This window comes from Ochotona curzoniae, unplaced genomic scaffold, assembly GCF_017591425.1.
Source record: "Ochotona curzoniae isolate NIBS_2020 unplaced genomic scaffold, NIBS_Ocur_1.0 patch1, whole genome shotgun sequence".
In the NCBI taxonomy this organism is placed as follows: Eukaryota; Metazoa; Chordata; class Mammalia; order Lagomorpha; family Ochotonidae; genus Ochotona; species Ochotona curzoniae.
The window spans coordinates 69,445-86,897 of record NW_024466639.1 but is presented as its reverse complement, the minus strand read 5'-3'; the positions used below and the strand labels follow the sequence as shown (position 1 = coordinate 86,897).

General features: G+C 45.8%; 1 protein-coding gene across 3 annotated transcripts in view; it reads right to left on the bottom strand.

The window, feature by feature from the left end:
• Positions 1-17,453, bottom strand: part of LOC121166246 (focal adhesion kinase 1-like) — a 229,385-nt gene that overhangs the window by 153,150 nt on the left and 58,782 nt on the right. For 2 of the 3 annotated variants that reach the window (XM_040995346.1, XM_040995347.1), the window contains one exon: positions 1,681-1,907. In XM_040995346.1, the coding sequence (XP_040851280.1) occupies positions 1,681-1,875 (195 nt within the window). In that variant the 5' untranslated portion in view covers positions 1,876-1,907. Of the gene's footprint in view, positions 1-1,680; positions 1,908-17,453 lie in introns of those variants that run through there. The other variant, XM_040995348.1, reaches the window with a different exon arrangement.

Genomic DNA, 17,453 nt, shown 5'->3' with positions numbered 1-17,453 from the left:
AACAACTGCATTTTTTAAAAAGATTTATTTATTTTTATTGGAAAGTCAGCTATACACAAAGGAGAGACAGAGAGGAAGATCTTCCATCTGATGATTCACTCCCCAAATGACTGCAACAGTGGAGTTGAACTGATCCAAACTCAGGAGCCTGGAGCCTCTTCTGGGTCTCCCACGCAGGTGCAGTGTCTCAAGGCTTTGGGCCATCCTCAATTGCTTCCCCAGGCCACAATTAGGGAGCTGGATGGGAAGCTGGGCCGCCGGGATTAGAACTAGCAGCCATATGGGATCCCAGCGTGTTCAAGGCAAGGAACCTAGCTGGCTAGGCTACGGTGCCGGGCCCCAAACACTGCATTTTCAACCGCTATCACTTTAAAGCATCCAGTGAACATGGGGTTTGATACCCAGTCTTCCATCTATGACCCAGGATCATGCAGACTTCATGTTATCCTGGGAAACATTAAATGACGGTCATGTAATGCCAATCTGATTTCTCTGCCTCAACTTGAATGCCAACAAAGGGCAAGAGTAAATCAATTTCAAATATTTATGAATCACCGCGAAACAAACGACTTTCGGCCCAAGAGGTTTGCTCCCACTGACCCGCAGCACTGCACGCTTGGTGCCTATTGGCGACCTGAGCCCTGGCACCTGGTGTAGGTTTCCACACTGGCAGCCAGCTGGCACACCTGGAGTGGCCCACGGTGCTCTCTGCGGTGACAATCCTCCTACAAAGCAACCAAAGCTCGCTTGTTACAGTCTTCCCAAAGTGAATTCTGTGGTATAATTTTAAGTCCTGAATATTTATTAAGTGAATGGAAGATCTGTCTATCCTTCTCTCTGTAAAATCTGCCTTTCCAATTAAGAAAAAAATTTAATAATAAAAAAAATTTCAGCCTTAAGTCTAAAACTATCCAATCCCTTTACTTAATTAATAATAGTTAAGGCATATAATTAAAACAACAGCAAATTCATTAACTTCATTACTGTAAAAACAAAGTAAAAAAAATATGTTGAATTTTCCAGTCACTCACTACTTAAAGGTGAACGTAGAGCAAGTGGAAGAGGAAGAAGGTATTTCCTGAGCACTTGATCAAAGAGAAACCCTCCCTGAAGAAACTACAAACTGAGCCAGTTTTCTAAAATCGTGGCGCTCCGGTCCCATGTTCTGCTCCTTCCCTCTCTTGGCCTATCTCCCTTCCAGCAGCAACTCCTTGCACAGCCTGGGAGTAACTTCTGGAAAGGCCGGTCTGCACTGCGCCGTCCTGCGGCGCCCTCTGCAGGCGCTGAGCTCCAGCAGCACAGAGCATGGGATGGGACAGTCAACACTTGGCAACAGTCACCATATCTGGAGCTCTACAGAGAGGGGCCATGCCTCTAGCTGTTTTACTTTCTTGTACTAATTTTTCTAAAAATTAAAAAAAAAAAATTACGACTACCAAGTCAATGACAGTTTCTAACTAAAATACTATGAATTCAGTTATTATTTTCCTAAGAAATTTTAGAATAATTAAAACTGTCAATCGCACAGTAACTGAATAAATCTAACAAAGTTACTATATCTGCAATATAGGAATTCCTTGACAAGTTAAATAAAAACTACAGCCTTACCTTTTCTTGTATGTGTCATTAAAGCATAACCCAAATACACATTATAGATGTCTTGTGGGAAAATGCACTTACCCTGACATCAGTAGCATCTCCATGCCTGATAATACTGGCCCAGGTGGTTGGCTCACTATTGCTTTCAAAATAATGAAAGACTTTTAACACTCGCTCCATGGCACCAGGGGAACGTTCCGTACCAGTTCCCAGGTGAATCTTAGTACTTGAATTTGGTGTGTGATTCAAGTTTGGGTCAAGGTAAGCAGCTGCCATTATTCTGCTGGATGCTAGGTATCTGTCATACTCTGTGAAAAAGAAAAAAAAAATAATTTTCAGTGTACGATACTCCATATCCACCACCACACTGTGATGCCGGACTGCACAACACTCCCATATTCTCTATTTACAACACAGGCTGAAGCAGCTGACGGACAGGGCCCTAACCGACCACAACCATCACTGTCTCACCACACCAGGACACCTCCGGTTTACAAGAGTTCAACAAATCACGGACAGAACAGTACTCCTGTGTCAGCTATATCAAAAACTCGCTGTTATCCATAAACAATGAAACTCAACATCCCTCTTTTTTTTTTTAGTCACAGTCTTTAGTGAGAAAATCTCACAGTAATGTCAAATTAACTTGAGGTCTATTTTAAGAATTTCTACCAAAAAGTTTTCTCACTACATCAAAAATTCAGTAGGTATTAGAAACCGGTGTCAACACACCCTGCTGATCCAACAGCTGACTGCAAAAGCAAAATGTGGGGTACTCAACAACAAAACACCATTCCACACAAAAAAGAAATGAAGTTCTGAAGCACACAGCACAAAATCAGGAAACATTATTCTAAGTCAAAGCAGCCAAGCATTTAGGGCCACAAATTGTAATTCCACTTACAAGAAATCTCCAGTGTCTGTACATCTACACAAGCACTGGGCCAGGCAGCAGAAAGGGGACCACTCACTCGCAGAAAATGGGTTCCTCAGTACAATACTGCTGCACACTTGCAAGTGGCTAAAAATGCAAACTCTGTTGTGTCAACTCCACCTCAATAAAAATACAAACATGTAAATACTGCTGAGTAACTAAAAAACCAAAAAATGTTAAACATGCCATATTAGGAGCAGGCACTCATGCACTGATGGTAGGAACGCAAACTGATAAAATATTCAGGGCGAGGAATTTGGCAAGAGCTACTACAAGCCTTCTCATGCTCAGACTGAATGTGGTGGCTCCCTCCACCCAAGTCCATGCTGCCACTCTACTCCTCAATAGCACAGGAGTGGCCAAGGATGACACAAAGCCACGGGGATGGGCTCAGTGGTCCCACACAGCTAGCTCTGGCTCTCCAGCAAAGCTACAATGAAACAGATTCATCATGCAGCAGTGATCGAGGTGGAAACGCTCAAGACCTCAGCTTATAAGATACACAATCCATGTATTTTGTTACACAGTCTGAACTAAGGAATGAACAGTTAGAAAAAAATAAGAAAACACATAAGCACAGCTTCTTCAAGTGCAGCCCTGGTGATCACTGGGCAACAAGAAACGCTCACACACAGATCAAACGAATACGCTGTGGTACATTCCCATCACAGCGGACCTAGGAGGCATGGCTCTATAACTGATGATATGACTAAGTTCTAAACCTGAAACACAAAAGACAGCTATCCTGTTATGTGTGTAAGCACCTGTTGTAAAAAGAGCAACAATAAAAATACATCTGTTTGTATGTGCAAAGAATAAATAAGAACCCAAAAAGCAGAAATGAAAGATGAGTATGACTGCTTACATATGGAGGCTTTACCAAGAGGGAAAGGCCAGCAACTGAGGGTGAAGAGTGGGGTGACAGCCAGGGGTGCCTGGGCGTGCAGTGGGGTGACAGTCGGAGGTGCCTGAGTGTGGAGTGGGGTGACAGCCGGGGGGGTGCCTGAGTGTGGAGTGGGGTGACAGCCGGGGGTGCCTGGGCGTGCAGTGGGGTGACAGTCGGGGGTGCCTGAGCATGCAGTGGGGTGACAGTCAGGGGTGCCTGAGTGTGGAGTGGGGTGACAGCCGGGGGGGTGCCTGAGTGTGGAGTGGGGTGACAGTCGGGGGTGCCTGAGCATGCAGTGGGGTGACAGTCAGGGGTGCCTGAGTGTGGAGTGGGGTGACAGCCGGGGGGGTGCCTGAGTGTGGAGCGGGATGACAGCTGGGGGGGTGGCCTGAGTGTGGAGTGGGGTGACAGCCGGGGGTGCCTGAGTGTGGAGTGGGGTGACAGCTGGAGTGTCCCTGAGCGTTCTCTACCCTGCCAAATCACCTTGAAAGGTGAACTGCACAGCAAACCTGATCCAAACTGACAGCATGCCCAACAGGAAACCTTAAAAGCTTATCAATCGCACATGTGTAAAATCTTTATCATTGGCCACATGACAAATGAAAGAGTATGTTCTGCGTTAAGATTTAATCCAGACACCAACTACAAAATCCACCATTGACTAGAAACTGAAAAATGTATTTCAAAAAATATTATCTAGTCAAAAAAATTTTCAAAATATACTTTATTTTTTTAAGATTTTGGGGGGTTGTGGGCAGCACAGTGGCCTAATGACGAAAGTGCTCACTCTGCACACTCTGGGACCCCAACATGACGCCGGTTCTAATCCCAGGGGCCCCGCTCCCCTTCCAGCTCCCTGCTTGGAAAGCAGCTGAGGACGGCCCAAAGCCTTGGGACCCTGCATCCATGAGGGAAGAGGCTCCTGGCTCCTAGCTTCAGATCGGCTCAGCTCCGGCCACTGTGGCCACTTAGGGAGTGAATCATCAGACGGAAGATCTTCCTCTCTGTCTCTCCTCCTCTCTGTATCTCTGCCTTTCCAATAAAAATAAATAAATCTTTTTTAAAAGGATATATTGGGCCCGGCACGGTGGCGCAAGTGGTTAAGGTCCTCGCCTTGCATGCCCGGGATCCCATATGGGCGCCGGTTCTAATCCCGGCAGCCCCTCTTCCCATCCAGCTCCCTGCCTGTGGCCTGGGAAAGCAGTCGAGGACGGCCCAAAGCTTTGGGACCCTGCACCGCGTGGGAGACCCGGAAGAGTCTCCTGGCTTCGGATCGGCATAGCATCGGCCGTTGCGCTCACTTGGGGAGTGAATCATCGGACGGAAGATCTTCCTCTCTGTCTCTCCTCTCTGTATATCCGCCTTTCCAATTTAAAAAAAATAATAAAAATAAAGATCTTTAAAAGGATATATTTACTTTATTTGAAAGAGTGACAAAGGAGAAAGAGACAGACAGAGGGAGAATGAGTTCTTTCCACTTCCTAGTTCATGTCTCAAACTCCTGCATAGGTCTTGCACTGGGGTGGCATGCCCCCAAGTACTTAGACCAGCCTCCACTCTTTCCAGGCACACTCACAGGGAGCTGGACTGGTAGCTCAAACCTGCCCTGTGATGTAGCTTTCCCAGGCCACAAGCAAGAAGCTGGATGGGAAGTGGGACCACGGGGATTAGAAACGGCACCCATATGGGATTCCAAAGTGTTCAAGGCGAGGACTTCAGTTGCTAAGCTACCACGCTAGGCCATAAGTATATCTTTTTTAAAGTGACAGAAAAGTACTAATAAAATATAAAAAGTAATAACACTGAAGCTTCAGGTGAATGTTGTGGCACAGCCCGTTCAGCCATCACTTGAAATGCCCTCAGCCCAAGCTGGAGTGTTTAGGATTCAGTCTGGTCCCTGCTTCCAATCCAACATCCTGCGAATCCGATGGCTCAAGAACCTGGCTTCCTGCTGCCTGCCCCCAAGAGGCCAGAAGGGACTTCCTGACTCCTGGCTTTGACCTGGCCCAGCACCGAACCCATAGATGGAAAAAACATCTTTTCTTATGTCCTTTGCCAGCCTCCCGCCACTGTGCCTTGCAAATAAATGAACAAAATGTAATAATACATCATAACTAAAAGGAGGTCCTTCCAGGAATACAAAGGTGTTTACACATTTAAGAAGCAATTAATAAAACTCACATTTCAGAAAGCAGAAGAGTCATCACTGTGTCAACAAATGCAGATAAAAGCATCTGACTGAAGTCTACCAACCTTTCCAGATGCAACTTACGTTCAATAAAATTCAGCACCAGTCGGAAAATCCTCCCTCCCAGACTCAGAATAAAACATGGAGACCCCCACTCGGACTCTGTTAACACTGCTCTGAAGCCACCGTCCAATGCACAGGCAACAAAAGGGAAATAACACAAGCGTGAAGGAAAGCAAACAGCACCATTAGTCACAGATGACATGATTGCCTATGATACAAATGTTGACATTAATAATGGAATTTAACAAGGTTGCTGGATCATGAAACAAACCCATCTCTGATCAGTTTCTATCTTATCTGAGCCCCTCATTAGAAAGCAAGGCCAACTAAGTAAGCGGACAATCAACTGCAGGTGGTACCAAGAGACTACCTAAGTGAGGCTAAAGCAAAAGCATAACAGAGCCCAAATGTACCTTCTACAGCTCAACAATCAGTGGTGAGATTCTCCCTACGTCTCCAAAGAGGCCGAAAATAACTTCCGAGAGACAAACTCTTGTATAGTCATATGTTGTAGAATGAAAGTGTCCTACATGACAGAATGTGCTTTAATGTTTTTTTCTGCTTATCAACATCTGCTACCGTGTCTTGAACTCCCTGCAGGTGACCTGGGGCTGATGCTATACCCACCTCCCAATGCCCTGCTGGGCCTTCCTGCCTCCACATGTTAACTTTCTCCCTGAGCGGCCATGGATCTGCACGTCCTGAGGACTCACCATGCCTTGGTCACTTTGAAGGATGGCCTCAAGAAGGCCAGAGTTGCTTCCGGCTGCACTGACTAGTCTGTTTCTACCATGAACAGATGTCTCTGTGTTGTTGGGACTCACTGTTCAAGTGCAACAACTTGGGCTGCCCACTCGGTATGCCTACATAAAGAAAACCTTTCACCACTCCCCTTAACATGGAGTGGTGGTTTTTTACCACTGTTTCTTATGGTAGCCCTTATGCATCTCTTGACACTGTTACGGTTTTAGAACTTTTTCAGATTAAGCAGTCACAGGGACCTGTGATTTTGGCATACTGTCCAGACTATCTTAAAATGACAACCACCACCACCACCATCTGTACCCTGCCACCATCACACCCAGCTGGCAGATGATGCCACACATTGCCTAAGCAACGGGCTCTGGGCAAAAATTCGGATTAGGGGGATCAGCACAGTAGTCTAGCAACTAAAATCCTCACCTTGAACTCGCTGGGATCCCATATGGCTGCCAGTTCTAATCCCAGTGGCCCTGCTTCCCATCCAGCTCCCTGCTTGTGGCCTGGGAAAGCTCAGCTCTAACCATTGTGGCCATTTGGGGAATGAGCCAGGAAATGAAGATCTTTCTCTGTTTCTTCTCTCTATAAACCTACTTAATAAAAAATAAATAAATCTTTAAAAAATAGTATAAAACCTATCAAAAGAGAATGAGAAGATGTAAAGTCTGGAACTATTTTACATGCTCAGACCAGGCTCCTCATGCAGGATGAGCTTTGTTTACATTTCCAACTTATAAGAGATCAGTGCTTTTATAAAACACTATGAAAATAAATTTCCAGAAAAAAATTAAGGTTTTTTTTTTAAGATTTATTTTATTTTTATTGCAAAGTCAGATATACAGAGAGGAGGAGAGACAGAGAGAAAGAAAGATCTTCCGTCCAATGATTCACTCCCCAAGTGATCACAATGGCCAGTGCTGTGCAGATTCTAAGCCAGGAACTATTCTGATCTCCCACACGGGTACAGGGTACCAAGGCCTTGGGCCACCCTCGACTGCTTTCCCAGGCCACAAGCAGGGAGCTGGATGGGAAACGGGGCCACTGGGATTAGAACCAGCGCCCAAATTGGATCCTGGTGCGGTTCAAGGCAAAGACGTTAGCCACTAGGCCACCATGCTGGGCCCAAAAATTAAGTTTTGAAAAATCCATAAAAGCCAAGCACAAGATTGCTACCTTACAGTTAACAAACAAAAAATTGCTAATAAATTGTTAGAAGAATTTCTAAATGTTTATACCAAATTTGAACCTGTATCTTGTCCTAGACCATCAAAAGTAGCCTGTTGACCACACTTCACCAAGTGCTGGCTCAGGCAGCAAGCACTTCAACTTCTCAGCCAACTGCCTCGTATAAGTGGCCACAAGACCTAAACGCCTGCAGGAATGACCAGCTACGGACAGACACAATAGCTGCTGAGCTGAGCACATCAGACTTCCCTTTCAAGAGCAGCAAACACCTCCATGGTGCTCAACTTCCTCTTGTCTTAGAAGAAGCAGGGCAGGGGGGTGCAGGCTGTCTTAGACGCTCCACTTTCCACCCACCTCCGTCACGAAGTTCAAGGGAAGGACCAAGTGCCTGGACCTCTGCACCCGTGGGGCAAACCAGATGGATGGGCTGGCTCCTGGTTCCAGGTGGGCCAGCCCTGCTCATCACAGCCATTTGTGGTGTGAATTAGCAAACAGAAGATTCCCCTCTGCCTGTCTCTCATTTCTACCTTTCAAGTCAATACAGTCTTTTTATTTAGCTTTTTTTTTTTAAGATTTATTTTATTTGAAAGGCAGAGTTACAGAGAGAGAAGGACAGACAGAGCGAGTTCTTCTACCCATTGGTTCACTCCCTTAAACAGCTGCAGGAGCCAGGAGCTTCTTCTAGTTTCCAATATATATTGTCTTTCTTTAAAACAAAAAAAAAGAAGAAGAAGAAGGAAGAGGAGCAAAGAAAGAGGAAGGCAATTTCAGGTTTAAATAAACTAAATACATTTTGGAGTTAAGGTTCAACTCATAATGTTACAAATGTCCAGGGCTCAACAGGTTAATCCGTGGCCTGCGGCCTGTGGCACCAGCACACCCGAGCACTCCCGGTGTGTCCTGGCTGCTCCACTTGGGATCCAGCTCCCTGCTTGTGGCCTGGGAGGCCCTGCGTCCACACGGACACCCGAAGAAGCTCCCAGCTCCTGGCTGGATCAGCCAGCTCTGGTCACTGAAGCCATTTGGAGAACACACTAGTGAATCGAAAAACCTCTGTCTCTCCCCCTCTGCAAAAATCTGCATTTCAAATAAAACATTTAAAAGCTTTTTTTAAGAAAATGCTACCCCAAATAGCACACACTAAAACAAAAAAAGCCAAAAGGATCCTAACACTTTATTCCACAGTTTGCTCCTTTAGTCACTTCAGATTTCACCAACTGAGCGGCCTCATTACACTCCTGCAGAGCAGGTGACGGCTGAGCAGCAGACACGGCGGCGGCTGAAGCAAGCAAGCAGAAGAAAACGCAAGCTGATGACTCAATTACAAGAAACAGAGACAAGAAACCTCAAGAGACGTTAAGCATTTGGGAGATATTCCTAAAGTAAATCCTTATACTAACTAGAATGGCATAAAAATTAACGTTTAATATATAAGAGCTGGGTCTATTTTCTCAGAAAATGTGTAATGAATTTCCTGAATTTGTTACATCGATTTAACTGACAAAGAATTAACATTAAATTACTCAAACATTTAATATTATAATATCAATGCTTGACACTTCATGTTTTCCAAAAGTAGCTGCCAAAATATTTCTCACGGCTGGGCCTGGCTGCGTGGCCTAGTGGCTAAAGTCCTCACCTTGAACGCACCGGGATCCCATATGGGCGCCGGTTCTAATCCCAGCAGCTCCACTTCCCATCCAGCTCCCTGCTTGTGGCCTGGGAAAGCAATCGAGGATGGCCCAAAGCCTTGGGACCCTGCACCTGTGTGGGATGCCCGGAGGAAGTTCCTGGATTCTGGCTTCAGATCGGCATAGCATCGGCCGTTGCAGTCACTGGGGGAGTGAATCATCGGACAGAAGATCTTCCTCTCTGTCTCTCCTCCTCTCTGTACATCTGACTTTCCAATAAATAAATACATCTTTTTTTAAAAAATATTTCCCACGGCCAATGTCCGTTTCCCAGTGTGACTTAAACTCCTGCCAAGAGGCAGAGCTCTACCTGGGCGGGCATCAGACCCTAAGAGAATTCAGACTGGCTCCTAAAAGGTCACCAAAGCGAAATATACAACAAGCAACTCCAGTTCCCTCACTTTCCTGGAACCTGCTCACGACGCCATCAAGGCGCTCCAACACTCCATGAAGCGCTGGCCTGGTGCACGCGGTATCCAACTTGTGCTAGCCAACTACACCACACGGAGGGAGGCAAGCAGCACTGTGGAGCCCTCTCCAGACGGCACAGCTGAACAGAATAAAGAATTCTGGTCATCTTAAACCACCAAGCTTTGGCCTGAAAGACTTGTTACACAGTAACAAAGGAGCACCTGGAGGGACAGCACACATTCAACATAACCAGCCAGGCCTGCTCACCTTGCCCAGCAGGCTCCTCCACCTGGACCAGCCAAGCGGCTGCAGCACCTGCTCCCTTCTCTGCCTCATCTGTAACTGGAGATGGAAAGCACGTATCCTTTCTGTGGCTTGGCATGATGCCATATGCCTTCTCAAGTGTGGATCCCCGTCTAACGTCTAACACTGTGTCCTTTATACCCTTCTGTCACCAACTATCCAGGCAGAGTTACTGTAATGGGAACTTTCTGCCATGTCACTTCTCAAAAACAGCTTCATCAATTCTGTTATCAACAGTTTCTTCATTTGTATCAAGAAGTTCTCTGTCACTGACCCAATCAGCCACATACCTAAAACATCTCAAACAGCAGTAGCAGTAGCCACACTCTGAGTTGTTTCTTCTCTAACTCTAATGACACACACATCTGCACACATCTGCAAGGTGCACTGACCATTTCTGCCGCACAGATTGCGTACTACCATTTACTTGCAGCAAGGAAGCCAGGGGTTTTTTAAAATCTGCATGTTTATGTTTTTCAAAACTCAGAGAAATTGTATCATCATCAGTTGTAGCTTGTTCTTGTAAACTTTAAAAGTGGTCCACAAGATGATTTAATGAACTTGTTCACTGGCCACTAGATGAATTAATGAAGCTGTTTGCTGGTTCCCACCACAGCTTCATGCAAACCTATTTCCTATTTTCACTATGCAATTATCATTTTCAAATCTAATCACACCCAATTTTGCCACTTCTTGTTTTTAATCTTTGTTGGCCAATTCTGTCTTCATTATCCATCTTTACAAAATGTCAAGAGTTTATCACTAGCAAACTAGGAGTCAACATAACAAAGCATGTTGCTATATGAGTGTAAGGTAACAGGCACAGTGATCACCCACTAAAGAAAATAAAAACACTCCACAGAAGTCACATACGTGCCACTAGTCATAATGCGCATCCGTTATTCATCCAGTGACTGGTGGACTGAGTTTGTCCTGAGTTTGTCACTGTGGAAATACACAAAAATATGAACAATTTTGCTGAGTGGCTGGCTTGGTATTTAAGCCTTAGAAGTTGAAAATGGTATATCCTGGAACCGTCTGCACAACTACTCAACCACTGGAGCTGTTTGACAATGTGCCAGAGCAAGGTAAGCCACCACCCGCAATGTGGGCATCCCACATGAGTGCCGCTTCCGATCCAGCTCCCTGCTGAAGCACCTGGAAAGGTGATGGAAGATGGTCCAAGTGCTTAGACCCCTGCCACCCACAACAGAGATCCAACTGGATTTCCAAGCTCCCTCCTGCTACCTGGTCCACTCCTAGTAGCTGCAGCCATTTGGAGAGTGAATCAGCAAATGAAAGATTTCTCTATGTATATATTTGTTATATCTGATAATTATCAAAAATTATCTTTATAATATGGACTTTATGTATTTGAGAAGCAGAGAAAAGGGAGAGAGGAAAGGAGGTGGAGAGAGAGGAAATACACACCTGCAGGCTCACCTTCTGGCTGACACCCCAAAGTCTGCCAGGGTCAGGACTGGAGCAGACAGAAGCCATCAGCTGAGCGTGCAACCCGTCCAGGTGCTACCCCCCAGCAGTGGCAGAGACCACCTCTTGGCATCACCAGGTCCTCCCCCCCAGCAGTGGCAGGGACCACCTCTTGGCATCACCAGGTCCTCCCCCCCAGCAGTGGCAGGGACCTCCTCTTGGCATCACCAGTGCTGTCCCCCAAGAAGCTTGAGGCAGACTCACAGCCTAAGGGATGCAGACATTTCAATCAGTCTATGAACCACTGCTAGGTTCCAAGCCATGCCTTCCCCCTCCCCCACCTTTGATTTCTTTTTATTTTATTTTTAAAATTCACCCTTGAAATGTACTGTCATTTTATTTGAAAGCTACAGACTCAGGCAGAGAGGGAAACAGGAGCAAACACAGGATGATCTTCCACATGCTGGCTCACTCCCCGGAAGCCTCAACAGAGGCCAGGCCTAACTAAGAAGCAGAACACTTAATCCATCTCCCTCTCAGGTGGCTGGGACCACGTACTGGAGCCAGCACTCCAACATTGGGGTCCGGCATCACAAGCAGGGAAGTCATGCACCCCAAGGACAGCCTAGCGAATAATTCTGGTAGGGTTAACAAAACGCAAAGATAGGCCTGGCACAATGACTCCAAGGACTCATCCTCCACCTCCAAGCACCAGCATTCCACATGGGTGCCAGTTCATGTCCTAGCTGCCCCACTTACCATCCCAGGAAAAGCAGTAGAGGATGGCCCAAAGCTTTGGGGCCCTGCTCCCACATGGAAGACCAGAGAGAACCTCCCGGCTTTGGAATGGCTCAGCTCTGGCCATTCTGGTCATTTGGGGAGTGAACCAACAGATGGAATATCCTTCTGTCTCTCCCTCTTTCTATAAATCTCTTTCCAATAAAAATGAGTAAGTACATTTTTAACATGCAGATGAGGAAGGCATTAAAATATTGTTTGGGACAGCTGCATCCCAAACACCCAAAGTGCTAGAGTCCAAGTTCCAGCTCCAATCCCAAATCCAGCCTCCTGAACGTACACCCCAAGACACAGCAGTGAGGGCTTCAAACGGTGAGCTTGCTGCTGCCCATTCTGAAACCAAGACTGAGTGTCTGGTTCCTGGACTCGGCCTGGAGTCAGGCCTCTCTATACAGGGACATTTGAAAAATGAACAGGAAAGCAGATTGCTCTATCTCTGCCTGTCTTTGAAGCAAATAAAAACTATTTTGATAAATGTTTTAATCATATAAAAACCACAAAGAATATAAAGGTACTGAGTTGCTCTTAAACTATTCACACTAGTGTCTATTTAAACACATCTGAAATGCAGGAGCACCTGGCACAATGGCTCAGTGGGTTAATCCTCCCATTGCATACTGGGATCCCATATGTGCAGCAGTCCATTTCCCAGCTGCTTCACTTCCCATGCAGCTCCTTGCTTGTGGCCTGGAAAAGCAATAGAGGATGGCCCAATGCCTTGGGACCTGCACCCACATGAGGGACCTGGAGGAGGCTCCTGGCTTCAGACTGGCTCAGCTCTGAGAAGCCATTGCAGCCATTTGGCGAACGAACCAGCAGATGGAAGATCTTTCTCTGTGTTTCTCCTTCTCTCTCTAAATCTGCCTAATAAAAATGCATATATACTTTTTTTAAAAAAAGATTTATATATTTATTGGAAAGTCAGATGTACAGAGAGGAGGAGAGACAGAGAGGAAGATCTTCTGTCCGATGATTCACTCCCCCAGTGACCACAACCGCCAATGCTATACCAATCCGAAGCCAGGATCCAGGAACTTCTTCCTGGTCTCCCACACAGGTGCAGGGTCCCAAGGCATTGAGCTGTCCTCGACTGCTTTCCCAGGCCACAAGCAGGGAGCTGGATGGGAAGTGGAGCTGCCGGGATTAGAACCGGCGCCCATATGGGATCCCAGCGCGTTCAAGGCAAGGACTTTAGCCACTAGGCCACGCCGCCGGGCCCATAAATACTTTTTCAAAGAACCATGAAGAGCGGGGCGGGGGGAGGAGCAGGACTTGGCCACCACAGTGCTCATGTGAAACGCCAGCGTACAGCAACGCCAGCCCCCGTGCCCTGTTGTTTCCTTACTTCTAATTTTCTGATATTTAGATGTACTTCTAGAAGACTTTTTCAGCTTGTCTTTTGCCGGTGCAAATATTTTCAATCTCTGATTTTATATTTATCTTGTCTCAACCTCCTTCCACTTCTAGCTTCAACTTTGTTGTCCAGAAGTCATATCTTCCTTATCTTTCTGATTTGCTGTCACACTCTGAAGACGGCCTGGCACCTGTGTGCCAGCACTAGCAGCGGGCTAACCAACTGAGGCAAGAAGCTTCTACCCCAGGACTCCTGCTTTCCTTTCAAACTGTCTCCCAGGTAATAGCATGTCAAATTCCGAAAGGATTCCAGGAGCCACCAAGAGAAAGCACGCCGATGTCACCTAATCTCCAGCTGGGAGTGTAAAAATCTAGTTGGCATATTATGCTTTACCAGAAAGTTTGCACAATAAAGTTTTCAAATCGTGTATGCAGACAACACATAAAAGGGGACACAGACACTAGGCATTCCATTGTTAAGGCTTTGAAGAACTAATGGTTACATAAAAACAGCAGGACTAACCTCCCTGTGGGTCATGACTGACTGTCTATGGGAAAGAAACCTTACAGATTTTCAGGCAGCTAAAACTTCACCTGAATTGCAAAAGTAAATTCTAACAAACCCAAGGTGAACATAATCCCCCCGACGCTGTAACTGCACAAGACCAGAGTTTGAGGAGGCTCCTCCAGGGGGAGCAGCTGAGCACGAGTCTGATTAAGGAACAGCTCAAGATGCGCTCAACTTCCCACCTCCAGCAGGTGACTCACTGAAGGCTCCTTCCTATCCTGCCTGCCCCTGGCGCTGGGATGAGGCACATAGTGCCTTGGCAACACACTAACAGGATTTCATCTCAGAGTAACAGCTGCTAAAGACAGAATCACGGGATCAGCACCATCGCTCAACAGGCTAACTCTGCCTTCAAGCACCAGCAACCCATGTGGGAGCCAGTTTGTGTCCTGCCTACTCTACCTCCCATCCAGCTCCCTGCTTGTGGCCCAGGAAAGCAGGAGAGGATGGCCCAAGGCCTTGGGAGACCTGGAAGAGGCTCCTGGGTTTGGATCGGCTCTGCTCTGGATGTTGTAGCCATTTGTGGAGTGAACCAGCAGACAGATCTGTCTCTCTTCTCTGTAAAACCTGATTTTCTAACAAAACTTAAAAAAAAAAATAGGATAACTGAATCTCCAACCAAAGGAAAAGCAGAGTTCAAAGTAGGATTATACTCAAACTGGAGATCAGGTTCGAATTTTCCATTTACTTCTTACTGCAAAGTCCCATGTGAATCCAAACCAACATATTTCCTTCATATCTTTACCAATTCTTGTCCACAAATTAAACATTGCTATTCTATGGTGCCACCTGCTACATCTGAACTATATCATGAATCTAATAAATTAAACATAAATGTTCCTTTAGAACTTACCTTTAACGGTCCTACGAAGAACAATCTGTGTTTTTCTAAACTGGAGCTATACCAATTAACTTCAATTAAATTTCAAACAAATACAACAAACCCAGAATTGTATCTTCTCAGTAATTCTGTCAACCTCACAAATCTGTAAGAATGGGCCCTGTATAATACCCTGATGGCTAAATCCTCGCCTTGCATCTGTCAGGATCCCATATGGGTACTGGTTCAAGTACCAGCTGCTCCACTTCCCATCCAGTTCCCTGCTTGTGACCTTGGAAAGCAGCAGAAGATAGCCCAGGTCTTGGGACCCTGCACCCAAGTGGGAGACCCGGAGGAAGCTCCTAACTCCTGCGTCTGGGTCAGTTCCGTTTTGGCTGTTGTGGGCACATGGCGTGTAAACCACTGGACAGAAAATCATTTTCTCTGTATCTCCTTATCTCTGTATATCTGCCTTTCCAATTTAAAAAAAACTTTAAAAAAATTTTTTTAATTTTCACAGTAAAATAATAAATGATAATGTGTATGATATTGCAACAGAACTGTTTCTTCAAACACAAGAAATTAAAGAAAAAGGTACCAAAACAGACCTTCAGTGAAATACAAAGGCTAGCATTATCCACAGCAATTTTACCTGGTTATATTAGCATGGCCTTGGTTTTTTCCCCCTACTTTAAAAAGTATAATACACTGCATACATCTCTCAATATAACCACTTTTTCACCAGCATAAATATCAAAAAGAAAATAATGTTTACAACCTATAATTCTGCCTCAAATTATAACCCACATAAAGTCTGTAAGACAAAGGTACAGCCTCTAGAGCACTTAGGGTCTACGTGCGCCTGACACAAAAGCAGCCAACGAGCAAAGCACACACCAAGCTCCAGCGACAACTCGCGTGCCACGCTGCATCAGCCACTGCACTTCCAGGTCCTGGGCCATATGGAGGTCAGGGCATCTCTGCCAATTCTTCATCTGCATTGCTTGGCCTTACCTCTGCCAGCCTTGAGCCCCCACAGTCTCCTTCCTGAACTTTCCTCAAGCTTCAATTCTCTTCCTCACTTGAGAACCACAGGAAACTGCACTCTATCAGTTTTGCCACAATACTGAGCCAATGCCTAAGTTTCAGATGTGTGTGTACACCTACATACACACACGTACACATACATAAACATATGTATATGTGTTGGCCTGAGAGGCGCAGACAGGGATGCAGAAAGAAGGCAGGACCATTCCCACCTGCTAGTCTCATTCCCCAGACTCGCACAATGAGCTGAACAATCAGCTGACGGCAGGAACCAGCAACAACACAGCTCTCTCCCAGGGACGCAGGACCCACCCACTGGAACCACCGATGACCTGCTGTCTCCTGAAGTCTGGAACAACAGCCTTTTTTCAAAAACAGTGCAAAATACAATCTTACTTGGGTGGGATCTAAATTTTTTATACCAAACACAACAATGTAATAACGTGGTCATGGCAAAGACCCTCCAGTATTTTAAGGGTACCTTGAAGGTTTCAGTTCAAGGACTGTAAATATAGATCTGCTCATTATTTTTAGGCTGGCCTGGTATTTTCAATGTCTTCTTAAACTGGGACACTGCTGTTTTTGAGGTTAATGCAACTGATAAAATCAATTGTGCAGTTTAGAATGTCAAGCAGCAGAAAGGGATGTCTATATTCTTTGGATCTGAGGCACTAACTTTGTCCTATTTGACAAGCTGTAACTTTTATACTTGAAAATAACCAATTCAGCCAATTCCTATGCACCAACTCTGTCCTTATCCGGTAGATATAAATTAACCAACATAAAAACAAAAGGCTTCCTGCCTTCCTGTCCTGGTACAAAAGAGTAAGATGAGCCGACAGAGGAAGTTCACCAAGGCAGCTGCACCCTGGGGATCTTTGCGGAAGAGTGCTCAGCTCAGCCCCAAGGAGGGCAGCACAGGCAACTCCCTTCCTGCTGCCAGGCCTTCTTCTCAACCACCCAGATGCAAGCCAGGCACCAGGGAGATGCTGAGGGGTCTAACCCTGGATGCTATTCTGCCCTTTGCCCACCTCTGACGTGTGTGTGTGTGTGTGTGTGTGTGTGTGTGTGTGTGTGTGTGTGTGTTTCTGTTCACTCCCTGACCTTCTTAATTTAGATATCAAAAACAGCTCAATTCATTTGCTTCTGCAGCCAGGACACCTAACTAAAAAAAGTAAGGTGCTTTGATCAACTGCTTCAGGATAAGTAAAAATTTCCAAAGTTTTCACGTTTTAAGTGTCACTCGGAATAAAATGAAAACCTCTAGCCGATTCATTAACATCCCACTGCTACTGGATGTTCAGTCCTTAAATCAAGCCGCTACAATGAGAGCATTCTTGTTTTAAAATGAGCAGTCTGGGTCCAGCATGATGGTTCAACAGCTAAACTCTTGCCTTGTAACCCAGATGGACACTAG